The 16393-nt window shown below is 44.7% G+C and overlaps 1 protein-coding gene across 3 annotated transcripts in view; it reads left to right on the forward strand.

Annotated features, from left to right (window-relative positions):
* The first annotated feature begins 13155 nt into the window (after positions 1–13155).
* The window catches only part of MTDH (metadherin), an 85255-nt gene continuing 82017 nt past the window's right edge, over positions 13156–16393 (forward strand). For all 3 annotated transcript variants that reach the window (XM_030937559.1, XM_010385628.2, XM_010385631.2), the window contains exon 1: positions 13156–13896. In XM_030937559.1, coding sequence (XP_030793419.1) covers positions 13516–13896 — 381 coding nt within the window. In that variant the 5' untranslated portion in view covers positions 13156–13515. The remainder of the gene's footprint in view (positions 13897–16393) is intronic.

Below are 16393 nucleotides of genomic sequence, written 5' to 3' on the forward strand. Positions count from 1 at the left end.
TTGAAATAAAGAGCAGTAGTACTTAGAAGTTTTATGTCATTGTGATGCCCAACATGACCATAATTTCTTTTTCTTTTTCTTTTTTTCTTTTTTTAACAGAGTCTTGCTCTGTCACCCAGGTTGGAGTGCAATGGTGCAATCTCGGCTCACTGCAACTTCACCTTCTGGGTTCAAACAATTCTTTTTTTTTTTTTTTTTTTTTTTTTTTTTTTTTTTTTTTTTTGATACAGAGTCTTACTCTGTCGCCCAGGTTGGAGTGCAGTGGTGCAATCTCGGCTCACTGCAACTTCACCTTCTGGGTTCAAACAGTTCTTCTGCCTTAGCCTCCTGAGTAGCTGGGACAACAGGTGCCCACCACCATGTCCGGCTAAACTTTTGTATTTTTAGTAGAGACAGGGTTTCACCACGTTGGTCAGACTGGTCTCAAACTCCTGACCTCAAGTGATCTGCCCGCCTTGGCCTCCCTAAGTGCTGAGATTACAGGCGTGAGCCACCATGCCAATGACCATAATTTCTATTTCTACTATAGCTACCACAAATAAAAGAAGTAGTATTATTAAGAGAGGCGGGCACAGTGGTTCACGCCTGTAATCTCACCACTTTGGGAGGCTGAGGTGGGAGGATTGGTTGAACTCAGGAGTTTGAGACCAGCCTGGAAAACATAGGGAGACCCTGTCTCTACAAAAATAAAACAATTAGTCGGGTGTCGTGCCACGCACCTGTGGTCCCAGCTATGTGGGAGGCTGAGACAGGAGGATCACTTGGACCTGGGAGGTCGAGGCTGCTGTGAGCCATGATTGCACCACTGCACTCCAGCCTGGGTGACAGAGGGAGGCCCTCTCTCAAAACAAAATAAAATAATAAAAAAGAAAAATAAAAAACAAGAAATACGTATTTCCAGCCCTTATAATTTTCTTTGTTGCTGTTGCTTTGAGATAGGATTTCACTCTATCGCTCTATCAGGCTGAAGTGCAGTGGTGCCATCACAGCTCACTGTAGCCTCAACCTCCACAGGCTCAAGTGATCCTCCCATATCAGCCTCCCACGTAGCAGGGACTACAGGCATGCACCACCTTATCCAGTAAATTTTTTTGTATTTTGTAGAGACAGGGTTTCGCCCTATTGTCCAGGCTGGTCTTGAACTCCTGAGCTCAAGCCATCTGCCCACCTCAGCTTCCCAAAGTGCTGGGATCACAGGTGTGAGCCACCTTGCCTGGCCTAGTGCTTATAATTCTCTTTGGGCTACCAAAGTAGGGTAAGAGTGGTAAGAATACAAGGTCCCTGAATGTTGCTGGAGGGGAGAGAAATCACGTCTTAGAGAACATTCAGGGAACATCTGGGAGAAGCTATGAGAACATTCAGCTTTACCAATCATGAATAAGTCCTAAATTAATGACAGTAATCTCATTTCAAAGTGAGGATCAGTAGCAATGAACTAACTTTTCTCAGTTTCTCTATTTTCACTAATGGGACAGTGATCACCAGGTCACTTAGTCACAGAGCATTACACACCCATGATTCTTCCCTCCCCTTTATCCCACTTCTTACTGTCACTACTTATTGCCATTCATTGTCAGCCTTTCTCTTCATTACCACCAGCACTGCATGAATTTAGGTACTTGGGGTACCTCACATCTTAGACCACTGAGATAGCCTTCTTTGCACCCACTTTCCAATGCCACATTCACTGATTCTTTCATTCAATACATATTTACATGAATAGGCACTGCAGTAAGTGCTATGAGTACCATGTTATACAAGTCAGACACCCTTCCTGCCCCAGTGGAGCATATGATCTAGCAAGGGATGCTGGCAAACTAGTTTTATTACACACTTGTGCTCAAAGACTATAGAATAGTCCTGAATCTTATCCTATGTTATTAACTGAAGTGTATCCTCCCATCCACAAATTCATACTTTGAAGTCCTAACCCCACAATGTGACCGTATTTAGAGATACAGAGTCTTTAAGCTTAAATGAGTTCATAAGGGTGGGTCACTAATCTGACACCACTGATGTCCTCACAGGAAGAGGAAGAGACCCCAGGGACCTCTCTGTCTCTCTTTCTCTCCAACTACACACAGGGGAAAGGCCATGTGAGGACACAGCAAGAAGGCAGCCATCTGCAAGCCAAGGAGACAGGCTAGGAGAAACTAATCCTGGAGGCATCTTGATCTTGGACTTCCAGCCTCCAGAACTGTGAGAAAATCAGTGTCTGCTGTTTAAGCCACCCAATCTGTGGTATTGCAGGTTATGGCAGCCCAAGTTAATACATCCTGTTACTCTTGTTCACACCAGACTTAGGCACTATTCTCTATTACCATCCCTCAGCTTCTGTTAAGTAAAATTCTCCAAAGGCTTTTTCTTTTTCTTTCTTCTTCCCCTTCTCCTCCTTCTCCTCCTTCTTCCTCTTCTTCTTCTTTTTTTTTTTTTTTTTTTTTGAGACATGGTCTGGCTCTGTCACCCAGGCCGGAGTGCAGTGGCACAATCTTGGCTCACTGTTGCCTTGACCTCCCAGACTAAAGCAATTCTACCACCTAAGCTTCTCAAGTAAGCTGGGACCACAGGTGCATGCCACTACCATGCCCAACTAAATTTTTTATTTGTTGTAGAGGCGGGGTTTTGCGCATGTTGCCTAGGCTGGTCTTGAACTCCTGGGCTCAAGTGATCCTCCCACCTCAGCCTCCCAAATGTTCTGGGATTCCAGGCATGAGCCACTGTATCAACTTTTTTTTTTTTTTTTTTTTTTTTAGACAAGGCCTCACTCCACAGCCTAGGCTGGAGTGCAGTGGTGCGATCTCGGCTCACTGTAGCCTTGATTTCCCAGGGGCTCAGGTGATCCTCCCACCTCTACCTCCCCAGTAGCTAGGACTACAGGTGCACACCACCACGCCTGGCTAATTTCTTGTATTTTTTGTAAAGACAGAGTCTCCCTATGTTGCCCAGGCTGGTCTCGAACTCCTGGGTTCAAGTGATCTGCCCTCCTTGGCCTCCCAAAGTGTTGGGATTACAGGTGTGAGCCACCGCATCCAGTCAAGAGGCAGTGTTCTCATTTTAGTTGTAGACAAAGTACACACTCCCTGCACTTTGGGAAGCTGAGGAAGGAGAATTGCTGGAGGCCAGGTGTTTGAGACCAGCCTGGGAAACATAGCAAGACTTCGTTTCTACAAAAAAATGTTAAAAACTAGCCAATCGTCGTGGTGCACACCTATAGTCCCAGCTACTCAGGAGGCTACACCAGAAGGATCACTGGAGCCCAGGAGGTCAAGACTGCAGTGAGGTGTGATGGGCACCATTGCACTCCAGCCTAGGTAAGACCCAGAGTGAGATCCTGTCTCTAAAAAAATAGAAAAAGGTGGGAAATGTGAGGTATAAAGGCCGTGGTCCACAGCAATTCTGAAATGCAACACAGCAAATATTGGAAGTTCTTTGATTAGATTTCGATGTGTGGAAATAATTTGCTGTGGATCTTGGCTCCACCCTCTATGCTCCTGGTTCTGCCTTCTAAGTTTCCCTTCCTTTTTCATAAAAGGTGAAAAGTTTGATGCTCAGTGGTTTTCTTATGCTGCTTCCTGCTAATAGAATTGTGGAAGTCCAATGACTTCATCTGCTACTCTTTCTGTCCCCTTCAGTCCAAACTGGCAGTGTTTTTGGTGATACAATTTTCTTAAAAATTCTGTAGTCCTTCTATGAATTTCACTGGCGTTCACTCCATTGGATAAAAGCCACATCCAAAAATCTCACCTAGGTAAGATCTTTTTCAACCTTGGGCTCCTGTTGATTTTGCTGAGGGACAATGTCCTTAAACTTCCTAGAAGACCTATGGTTTCACTGAAAAGTTCCTTGAGTAACACTCTTAGTCTCTTTCAAGGGCCTTTTACGTAACTGAATACTGATTCGTTCAGTTTTCTGAGATTTTAACAAAAGGCTACATAGTCACACCTCCAACATTTCCTCTGCCGTTTATTTTTCTTTTTTTTTTTCCTTTTTTTTTTTTTCAGGGTCTCGCTCTGTTGCCCAGGCTGGAGAGCAGTGGTGAAATCATAGCTCATCATAGTAATCTCAAACTCCTGAGACTGAAATCAAGAGATCCTCCTGCCTTAGCCTCTCAAGTAACTGGTATTACAGATGCTCACTACCACACCCAGCTAATTTTTATTTTTTGTAGAGATGGAGTCTTGCTGTGTTGCCCAGGTTAGTCTAAAAACTTCTGGGCTCAAGCAATCCTCCCACCTCAGTCTCCCAAATTGCTGGGATTACAGGCATGAGTCACCACGCCCAGCCTCTCTGCCATTTTTCTTAACAGTGCTTGGAAGCCAATTCTTGTTCCAGCATATTCTTCCCTCTGAAGAGACTGAGAATTTTCAAAATCATCAAGTCCTAACTCCTTTTGTTTCATAGTTCTCTCCATTTATTTCTCTCCTCTCACATTTTACTATAAATATTAAGAAGAAATACAGTGGGGCCTTCAACACTTTGCTTTGAAATATCCATTCCTACATAACCAAACCCATGACTTACACGTTCTGCATTCCACATAATTGCAGGAAACATTAGACTACATTTTCCACCATTATATAACGAAGATATATCCCTTCCTCCAGTTTCTAAAAACGTGCTCCTCATTTCCTCTTGAACTTGGGAGTATTTTTAAAGTCCATAAAGTCCTTTAGAGTCTTTTTTTTTTTTTTTTTTTTTTTTTTTTTGAGATGGAGTCTCGCTCTATGCCCAGGCTGGAGTGCAGTGGCACGATCTCGGCTCACTGCAAGCTCTGCCTCCCGGGTTCACGCCATTCTCCTGCCTCAGCCTCCCAAGTAGCTGGGACTACAAGCGGCCCTTTAAAGTCTTTAAAGTTTCTACTAACAGTATATTCAAGCAATTTGGATTTTACCATGCTCCTCAAAATTATTCCAGCTTCTTACTATTCCTTGGTTTCAAAGCTACTTCCACGTATTTTGGTATTTTTTATAGCAGCATGGCACTCCCAGGTACCACAATACCAAAATTGGTTCTCTCTCACTAGGTAACAATGTTATCACAAATTTAGCAGCTTAAAACAAATACACATTTACTATCTCATAGTTTTTGTGGGTCAGGAATATGGGAACAGCTGTGCCTGCTCCTTTGTTTTCAGGTCTCTCAAAACGAGTTAGCCAGGACTGGGGAGTCATTTGATGACCAACCAGGGAGTGATCTGTTTCCAGACGCATGAGGTTGCCAGCGGGGTTCAGTTCTTTCTGGGTCAGTAGGCTGAGGGTCTTGCTTCCTTGCTGGCTGCTGGTAGGAGGTCACCCTCAGTTCTTGCTACATGGGCCTCTTCTGATGGATATTTACTTCACCAAAGCCAGCAAGGGAAAGAAAATAGTCTACTAACAAGATAGGAGCACCAATTTTATGTAACATAATGATGCAAGTGACATCCCATCTCATTTTGCTATATTTTATTGGTTATAGCAAACCACAGGTTCCTCCCATATGCATGGGGACAAGATTACACAAAGATATAAATACTAGGAGGTAGAGGTAACTGGCAGAAATTCAAGAGTCTTTCTGCCACAAAATACTAACTGATGGTCGGGCGTGGTGGCTCACCCCTGTAATCCCAGCATTTTGGGAGGCTGAGGTGGGCAGATCACCTGAGGTCAGCAGTTCACGACCAGCCTGACCAACATGGTGAAACCCCATCTCTACTAAACATACAAAATTAACCGGCCATGGTGGCACATGCCTGTAATCCCAGCTACTCGGGAGGCTGAGGCAGGAGAATCACTTGAACCCAGGAGGCGGAGGTTACAGTGAGCTGAGATCACACCATTGCACTCCAGCCTGGGCAACAAGAGCTAAACTCCATCTCAAAAAAAAAAAAAAAAAAAAACTAATCGACGCATTCAATTAGAGAAACAGCCTTGCGCCATGTGTAAATAGCTATTAGTCTTTTTTATTCATGTTAACATTAATCATTAATATAAACTATTCTTTCAAATATATTTTGAGCACCTACCAGGTGCTAGGCATTACGCTAAGTATAGGATATGGTAAGAAGGTGAGCAAAAACAGACACAGTTCCTGTTCTCATGAAAATTCTAGTCAGAAGGAGAGAGAAAATAATTACATGAATAAATGTGAAATTATGATTTTGACAAATACTATGAAAGTTTATGGTACTATGAAAATCTGTAAGATGAGGAAATGACCTGATGTAGTGGTTGGGCACAGCTTCTGGGAGAAAGTGACATTTCATTTGAGATATAAAAAAAATGAGCGAGAACTAACTAGAAAACGCAAGGAAATAAATACCATGCATTCAGAAAATCATGTAGGTACTGCAAGGGGCAGTACCTATAGAGAGTATCAAATTATTGAGGGATTGAAAGCTAGAGCAAGGAAACCAAGAGGTACCCCCAACTCTGATCACCACTTTGGGGTCTGCACCCATATATCCATCTGCTTATTTGTACTTCTCAAAATCAATGTGTAGAAAACCAATCTTGGCTTGAAAAGTTAGTTCTTTCCCAACATTCCCTACTTCAGTGAATGGCACCACCATTTGCAAAACTGGAAGTGAGAAACCTAGGAGTCATTCTTGAGAGTTCCGTCTTCTTCACTCCCTCACCAAATACTATGCGCTTTACTACTAGTTACGCGACAGGTCTCTCATAATCCAGACATACCATGTTCTCTCCTGTCCCCAGGCCTTTGCTTTTGCTGGTCCCGTGCTTGGAAATTCCTCTCCATCTTCACCCCCTTCTCTTCTTAGCAATATCCTAATTCATCCTTCAAGACGTAACCCAAACAAATTGCATTTAGTGTTCTACTACATCTATGCGTAAATAATAACCTCTCTCCTCGGTGATATAAAACACTTTTCAAATACCTCATCACCCCTGTTATAGGTTGGTTGTCTGGGAAGCAGACTTTCAGGCAGATCAGCAAGCAGGAAAACATTAGGAAGTGCTTCTGGAAACAATGCCAGTGGAAGGAGAAGGAAGTAGGATTGGGCAGAGGGAGAGCTGAGTTGAGATGTACCAAGAGTCCTCAGCCAAACAGTGCTCTGGGCTGGAATGGTCCTTGGGATCTTTCCAAATTGAGTCAAGAAGGCCAGGACTTTAAATCCTCCTTCCCAGGATGATCAGTCCATTGGATGTGGGTTATCCCTGGAAGGAGGCATGACTTTGGCTGAAGAAGTTTTCTTCAGTAATCTCCCCAAAAGTATGACAGCTTAGGGATGGCTTCTAGATGTTTCCTAGAGTTGGAGAATAAGTCCTTCATTCCCGAAAAGGGATCCAGGAGATGCACTGCAGCATCCACTACAATCCCCAGGCTCAAATCAATTTACTAGAAACACACTCCCTTGTATTAAGGAAGGCTCCATTGTCCTCACTAGGTATTTTTTTCGGGGTGTGTGTGTTTTTTTCTTTTGTTTTGTTGTTTTTTTGTTTTTCTGTTTTTGAGACTAGCTCTCGCTGTGTTGCCTGGGCTATTCACAGCGGCTATTCATAGGTGCGATCATAGCACACTATGACCTTGAACTCTTGGACTCAACCATTCCTCCTGCCTCAACTTCCCAAAGAAGCCTAATTAGTTTTTGAGATTTTTGCTTCCTTAAAGCAAAGAGTTGGGATTTAATAGAAATCTGGTAAAGGAATTACAGAATAAATGACCCAAGGAGACTGATTAACTAAAAACACAGGACCTTATTTGAAAAAAAAAACAGAGTAAACCTGGCACAGGGGCTCACACCCGTAATCCCAGTACTTTGGGAGGCCAAGGCAGGTGGATCTCTTGAGACCAGGAGTTGGAGACCAGCCTAGCCAACATGGTGAAACCCTGTCTCCACTAAAAATACAAAAATTAGCCAGGTGTGGTGGCTCATGCCTGTAATCCCAGCTACTAAGGAGGCTGAAGCAGGAGAATTGCTTGAACCCAGAAATGGAGGCTGCAGTGAACTGAGATTGTGCCATTGCACTCCAGGCTGGGCAAGAGTGAGACTCCATCGAGAGGGGGAGAGAGAGAGAGAGAGAGAGAGGGGGGGGGGGGAGGGAGGGAGGGAGGGAGAGAGAGGAGAGAGAGAGAGAGAGAGAGAGAGAGGAAGGAAAAAGAAAAGAAAGAAAGAAAGAAAAGAAAGAAGAAAGAAAGAAAGAAAGAAGAAGAAGAAAGAAAGAAAGAAAGAAAGAAAGAGAAAGAAAAAGAAAGAAAGAAAGAGAAAGAAAGAAAGAAAGAAAAGAAAGAAAGAAAGAAAGAAGAAAGAAAGAAAGAAAGAAAGAAAGAAAGAAAGAAAGAAAAAACAGTACAAAACAGAGTGCAAATATCCTTTTTTTTTTTTTTTCTCCCCAGACCAGGTCTCACTCTGTCTCCCAGGCTGGAGTGCAGTGGCAAGATCTCAGCTCACTGCACCCTCAACTTCCCTGGGCTCAGGTGATCCTCCCACCTCAGCCTCTCAAGTAGCTGGGACAACAGGAGTGTGCCACCATGCCCAGCTAATTTTTCTATTTTTTATAGAGACGGAGTTTTGCCATGTTCAGGCTGGTCTTGAACTCCTCTGCTCAAGCAATCTGCCTGCCTCAGCCTCCCAAAGTGCTGGGATTACAGGCTTGAGCCACCACACCCAGTTGTCATTTAATTTTTGTCACTTAAATTTAATTACAAAGTATTTTAGGCATACAAAAGTATTTTGTCATGGCAGCCCTAGCAAACTAACATGCACACTAATCCCAATAATTGACTGCACAGTATACTGAAAAAGAAGAGTGATCAAGCGTCAAGAGCAGTGGGAGGTCTGAGCTCCTGTTTGGGCTCTGTCACTCAGTACTCAGACTCCAGGGCATAACACTTGACCCTTTGAAGCTCCCTTTTCCTCATCTATAAAATGAAGGGCATTAGGTAGCACTTCATGTCCCTTAAAATTTTCAAACTGAAAGTATTTAATTCACAAATTGTGAGCTATGGCTCAGGCAATTATAGCACCACTACTCCATATCAGGAAGTAATCATGGATATTCACCGAGATTTAGTTACAAACATATTCATGACAGAACTGCAATTAATGGCAAAAAACAAAAAATCCTGTCAATAACCTAACTATACAATAAAGTATGTTAAATCAGAGACAGACAATATCTTGCCATTATAAATGATACTTTAAGTGAACATTGTACAAACCCATTAAAAAATGTTTTTGTGGCCGGGCACAGTGGCTCACGCCTGTAATCCCAGCACTCTGGGAGGCCCAGGCGGGCAGATCACCTGAAGTCAGAAGTTCAAGACCAGCCTGGTCATGGTGAAACCCCGTCTCTACTAAAAATACAAAAAAATCAGCCGGGTATGGTGGTGCGCATCTGTAATCCCAGCTACTCGGGAGGCTGAGGCAGGAGACTCGCTTGAACCTGGGAGGCGGAGGTTGCAGTGAGCCAAGATTGTGCCATTGTGCTCCAGCCTGGGCAACAAGAGCGAAACTCCATTTCAAAAAAAAAAGTTTTTGTTAATGACCATCAAGGATATAGTGTTGAGAAACCTTGTTCTTTAAAATCATAGTTTGGCAAAAACTTTGAAATCTCAGCAGTGAAAATGGAACATCTCACTCTTGTAGGATCTGAGCTCTATGAGTCATTTTATGTTTTAATTTTTGGGGGTACATAGTAGACGTATATATTATAGGGTACATGAGACATTTTGATACAGGCATACAATTCACAATAGTCACATCAAGGTAAACGGAGTATCCATCACTTCAGCATTTATCCTTTGTGTTACAACCCAGTTATATTTTTATTTTTAAATGTACAATAAATTATTGCTGACTATAGACACGCTGCTGTGCTATCAAATACTAAATCTTCACTCTAACTATATGTGACTTTTTAAAATCTTTTTTGAACTGCTTTATTCAAGTATAATAGACACGAATTAAACAATACTTTATATATTTGATAAATTTTGAAATATATACCTGTAAAACCATTACCACAATCAAAATAACGCATATATCCATCACACCCAATGGTTTCCTGGTACCCCTTGGTAATCCCTCCCTCTCTCCCATTTCTCCTTCTTCCCACCACCCTCCACTCCCATACCCAAGAAATCACTGATTTGCTTTGTCACTACAGATTAGTTTGCATTTTCAAGTTTTATGCCAATGGAATCATACACCATGTACTCTTTTTTATCTGGCTTCTTTCACTCAGCATAATCCATGTTGTTACATGTATTCATAGTTCATTCCTTTTTATTTCTGAGTGGTATTCCACTGTATGGGTCACTCCCAGAAAAAGCAGTCCTTATTTCCAACCAGGTGCAGAGCTTCAGGTAAAGGGTTTCAGACACAACAGCTTAACTTTGTCATTTGCAAGGAATTAGAATTCTCACTCTATTTAGGCCAGACTTGATATTAACTTCTTTACATACTGCACCACTTTGATTTGAGGGGTTTTGTTTTGTTTTGTTTCTGAGACAGAATCTCCTTCTGTCGCCCAGGCTAGAGTGCAGTGGCACAATCTCAGCTCACTGCAGCCCCCGCCTTTCGGGTTCAAGTGATTTTCATGCCTCAGCCATCTGAGTAGCTGGGATTACAGGCGTGTGCCACCACCCCCAGCATTTTTCGCATTTTTACAAGAGACAGAGTTTTGCCATGTTGCCCAGACTGGTCTCGAACTCCTGGCCTCAGGTGATCCACCTACCTTGGCCTTCCAAAGTGCTGGGATTACAGGTGTGAGCCACTGTGCTTGGCCTGCTTTGAGTCTTTCAAGGCATTGCTTCATTTAAATTTTACCTAAACTCCAACCTATTGCAAATGAATAAACCTAACATTTTGGGACTACAGGTATGTTCCTGGTGGGCTTTATCACTTCCAATAAATACTCATGGCTACCTTAAGCGCAAAAAAGTGTAAGTATATGACCTTATTTTTCCTTTTAAAATATATATTTTTGTTTGTTTTCTATTGTTAAGATTAAAGGACAGAAAAAAAGGTGATTGATTTTACTGAATCAATACTTGGTAGGCTGCCAAAGGGACTGGCGAACCCCACTACTATTATTGTTTTATATTTATTTATACACACACACACACGCACATATATATATATATATATATATATATTTTTTTTTTTTTTGGAGACAGATTCTCCCTGTCACCCAGGCTGGAGTGCAGTGGCGCGATCTTGGCTCACTGCAACCTCCACCTCCCAGGTTCAAGCGATTCTCCTGCCTCAGCCTCCCAAGTAGCTGGGATTACAGGCAGGTGTGACCACGCCTGCCTAATTTTTGTATTTTTTTATAGGGACAGGGTTTTGCTATGTTGGCCAGGCTGGTCTCAAACTCTGAGCTCAAGCAATCCACCGCACCTGCCATTATTGTAATAGTCTAATTCGAAAATTCACAGGTGGACCGGGAGTGGTCGCTCAAGCCTGTAATCCCAGCATTTTGGGAGGCCGACGCGCGCGGATCACAAGGTCAGGGCGACTGCAGCCTGGGCGACAGAGCGAGACTCCGTCTCAAAAAAAAAAAAAAAAAAAAAAAATTCACAGATGTTCATCTAGAATGGGCAGAATTGTCAGTGGAACTTCCTAGGAACATCATGACCCTTCACATCTCTAGAACCAAAACACATGTAGAATTATAAATCTTATTTCACAAATATAAATGGAATTTGGAAACTTTTACAGTTAAAGCAGATCCCAGTAACATTTTCTAAGTTTTTGGCCTCCTAATTTAATTTAGTCTTTAATTATAAGTCTTGGCAGGTGTAGTATACTTTTATTATTTATTATTTACAAAACTCCCACACATGAATCACAATATGCATTACAACACTGTTGCAAAATAGGTCAAAACACATTTTTGGTATTTGGTGGTTATTAATACTACCCGTTGTACTCCTTGAGAAAGCCTGTACTTAGTTCACTTAAGACAGTTGCTTACACGCTAATTATCATTTACCGATGAAATACAGAGTTTCCTTATAGCAAAATACAATCTTAAAACTCTAAGGCAGCCTTCAAACATTCTCCTCATAATTAAAATCTGAAAGCCGGGCATGTTGGCTCACGCCTGTAATCCCAGCATTTTGGGAGGCCGAGGAGGGCAGATCACCAGGTCAGGAGATCGACACCATCCTGGCTAACACGGTGGAACCCCGTCGCTACTAAAAATACAAAAAATTAGCCTGGCGTGGTGGTGGGCGCCTGTAGTCCCAGCTACTCGGGAGGCTGAGGCAGGAGGATGGCGTGAACCGGGGAGGCGGACCTTGCAGTAAGCGAACTTAGTGCCATTGCACTCCAGCCTGGGCGACAAAGCGAGACTCCGTCTCAAAACAAAAAAAGGCAGTTCGTTTCCTTCCATAGCTGCATCCCAGAGATGGCCAACATAGCATATAAAAATGGAATTTTTGGAAATTCCTTTTGCAGTCTTGTAGAAAAGCTTAAAACGTAACGGGAAAGCTCCCTCCATAAGTAAATACAATCTAATGTGCTTCCTCTTATGTGTTATTAAAACTCCAAATTAGTAGGAAAAAGAATAGTGCCGCCCACGGGCGTTCCAACTTTTGAATTCTGGGGACTGACAACACTGAGAGCAAGCGTGAATGAGCCGAACGACGCAAACGTGCCCTCGCCAGGCTGGCAACTGGCAGGCACGCAGTGTATTAGTTGCCCTGGGGAGAAACACTCTAGAGAGAAATACCCAATTTGTGAATTAAACCTAGGTCCCGGAAGAAGTGTTCGGCGTCAGACTCCGCTGAGCTCATTCTGGAAGGATCTAGCTGACTGGCGCCCCCACGGAGAAAAAGCGATTCCACCTCAACAACACTCCAGAAAAAGGCATGAAGAGCCCTACACCTGCCAGGGGGACGTTGACCTAGACTCGGTGACCCGGTTCCTAGCGCCGCAGCCCTCCCCCCCGGCCCCTTCTTGCACGAAGCCCCTCCCCTGTACTTATTCGTTGCGCCACGTCTCCTAACTCAGCGCCACCAGCCCCCCGCGGAGGCGTCCGCCAATTAACCCCTCCCAGCCTCTGATCGACAGTCACGGGTCCTCAACGCCGCGTCTTAACCAGGCCCGAACCCACCACCACCGCCAACCTTCCCGGCCGCGCCTTTGCCCCACCCGACCCCGCCCGCCCCCACGTGACGCCCACGCCCCGCCCACTGGCGCCACGTGACCCACGGTAGGCCCCGCGCGCGGCGTGGATCGCGGCCCAAGCCGCCATTGTTCCGCCGAGGGAGGACAGCGGGGCCTGGCGCTGGCGCCTAGACGCCGCTTAGCGGCCGCCACTGGAGACACTCCCTCCCGCCTCCCGGGTCTCCTGGCGGCGGTGGAGTGAGGCTGACAGCGGGGAACCTGGGAGACCCCTCCGCCCTCCCCGCTGTGGCAGCGGCCGATCCCCGGCTCCGGCGCGAGGGACGGCCGCGATGCGCTCGGCCTGAGGCTACCCGGCCTGGCCCTTCCTCGCTTCCCTTGACTATTTCACGGCGTCTCCGCGCCCCGGCGTCATCCTGCGAGTCCCTCTGACGGGAGGGAAGATGGCTGCACGGAGCTGGCAGGACGAGCTGGCCCAGCAGGCCGAGGAGGGCTCGGCCCGGCTGCGGGAAATGCTTTCGGTCGGCCTAGGCTTTCTGCGCACCGAGCTGGGCCTCGACCTGGGGCTGGAGCCGAAACGGTACCCTGGCTGGGTGATCCTGGTGGGCACCGGCGCGCTCGGGCTGCTGCTGCTGTTTCTGCTGGGCTACGGCTGGGCCGCGGCTTGCGCCGGCGCCCGCAAAAAGCGGAGGAGCCCGCCCCGCAAGCGGGAGGAGGCGGCGGCCGCGCCGGCTGCGGCCCCCGACGACCTGGCCTTGCTGAAGAATCTCCGGAGCGAGGAACAGAAGAAGAAGAACCGGAAGAAACTGTCCGAGAAGCCCAAAGTGAGTATGGGATGAGCGGCGGTAGAGAACGGGCGAAGGGCGGGCGTGGAGACCCTCGAGCTGGGGGGAGGCCGCGCCCCAGCCGGGAAGGGAAAAGAGTGCTTAGTCCAAAGCCGAGAGGCGGCTCTCCCAAGTGGAGCAGGCGGTGATAGGTGGTCATGTTATTTGGGGAATGGGGGAAACTCAGGAAGTATAGGATGGGTGGGGAAGCCCAGTTTCGAGGAAAGAAGTTAGGAGGTCTGAGGGGTCCGTTCAGATAGGCGCCCAGAGGTCAAGCCATCTTTGGGAACCTTGACTGCTAGAATAGCACAGCATCCTTCCCTGAGGCCTGCAGAGTAGGCTGCATGTGGAGCGTCATGGGACCTTAAGGTGGTGTTGGGAAGTTGTGGAAAGCCTGCGCTCGGAAGACAGATGTCTGTCTCAAGTCACATTGAGACAGTAGCCAGTGGAGGAAGTACGGTGACCTAGAAATTCTGGGGCTTACACAGGATTAAAGGTGTCCAGGTCTAGACGCGCTTCCATTTTAGTTGGGACTGTTAAAGGGAAATGGTTGCCCACTCTTGTTCTGGCACATGTGGCCAACAGAGGCCGGAACGGGAGCAAGGCAAGAAGGGGTCGGTTACCTAATACGCTTTGAGGTGTATGGTTCTATGAGAAAGAGCTAAGGCGAGTTCAACTAACGAGTCTGTTGCACACTCTGGTTTGGTAGATTTGTGAAACAGAGTAAAGGGAGATGACAGGGCAGAATAGTGAAAGCCGAGAGAGGAATTCAGGCACCGATTTGCTGGGCCACGTGTGGAAGTCACAGAGGGCATCACATCTGTCTTAGGCCTTCGTGTTTTACGTTTACATTCTTTATTGCCATTCCCATGGTTCTCCCATTATATCTTTAATAGTTTTATGTATTTTTAAAAATATTTTACATTTGAGCAAATTGAAACTATGGAGGGTATGCAGTTAGAAACAGCACCTAACCTATTTTTAATCCACCGAATTAAGCTCTTCGCCTTTTCAGTACAATTCAGTAAGCCAGTACGAAGGCCCTACTATGTGAAATTTGCACTCTAGTGTTTGGAGGGCAGTGCAGGGTATACACAGAGTCAATCTGGGAGACATATTCATAGCTAATTAGAATTTTGCATAGACTGATAGGTGTTAAAGAGGTTTGAACTGAGTGTTAATGAGGTTTGGAGGGTAGGAGACATTTCACTGGAGGGCTTTAGGAAAGTTGTTGGAGGAAATGGGGTTTGAGTTCAAACTAACAAGAGTTTTGTTGGTAACAAACTCTAATCTCTAGGTTACAGATGTGACAGGTCACAGTTAGTGCATTATGAGGCCTGAATAGGCCTTCACATTTTGCCTGCTGATTAAGAAGATGCAAGATACGTATGAAACCTGGAAAAGGCACAACTTTGTCATTGTAAATACTACCATACGTTAGGAGAGGAGAAAATAGAACTGGTTTGGAACATAAATAATTTAAACATTTGTGGAGACTATCAAAAATTACCAATTATCAAAGTAATGTTACCGTGAAAATAGAGAACCTTGCTCCAAGGTAAGGAAAGAAGGTGATCTTGAAAGAAACACATTCAGCACAAACCCATGTGGATGAAGCGCATTGTGAAAATTTCAAAACCCTATTTGGGACATCTAGAATTTCAGATAAACTTGAGAGAGACGGGTGCTCCAAGAACCCATCCGAAGTGCATTATAACACTCAAATGACTCATCTGAAGGAATACAGACTCCAGTGAATGCTTATACAGTACTGTGAAGAATGCTCGGTAGACTTAGGACTTACCCCTTCCTTTTCATTCGAGTTAAGGAAGTGGGGAGTAAATAAGTAAACCTAGCGTTAGCTTTGAGGAGTGGAGAATGGGAAGACTGTGTGGCTGAATGTTAATTGGGTGAGAAAATATCCTTATCTACCAAATACTGAAGATGTATTCGAGAAGTTTAACCAACATTTACAAAATTGGGACTTCAAGCTTTTGTGACTGAAACCCACAGTAAGAAATACGTTTTACATTACATAACACACATAAAACTGTTCTGTTTTTCTTTAATGTTCATGACCCACTGAATTCATTTCACATTTGACTGTGAGGCATGACCCACACAGTTAGAAAAACGGCAGGTTTACAGGCTGCCATTTATTTAGGACTCATTAGATACCTTTAACTGAGCTAAGTATTGAAGAAAAGCAAGATACTGCTTACAAATTGAAGGTGGTAAAAAGGAATACAATATTGGCATATCTCTCTATGACGGGGATACAAATGTAAAAGCTCGGTTTCTCCCCAGGGAGCTTTTTGTTTCAGTTGTGGAAAAATATATACTTAAAAAATTAATGATACAACTGGATGTGAACCCAGGTGGGCGTGAAAGGCCTCATCACAGAAGCTGACTTTGAAAGTGGGTAGGAGTGCCCAGGAATTCAAGAACGACCTGGGCAATATAGTGAGACCTCATCTCTACAAAAAATTTAAAAAAT

This window comes from Rhinopithecus roxellana, chromosome 9 (assembly GCF_007565055.1).
Source record: "Rhinopithecus roxellana isolate Shanxi Qingling chromosome 9, ASM756505v1, whole genome shotgun sequence".
Lineage (NCBI taxonomy): Eukaryota > Metazoa > Chordata > Mammalia > Primates > Cercopithecidae > Rhinopithecus > Rhinopithecus roxellana.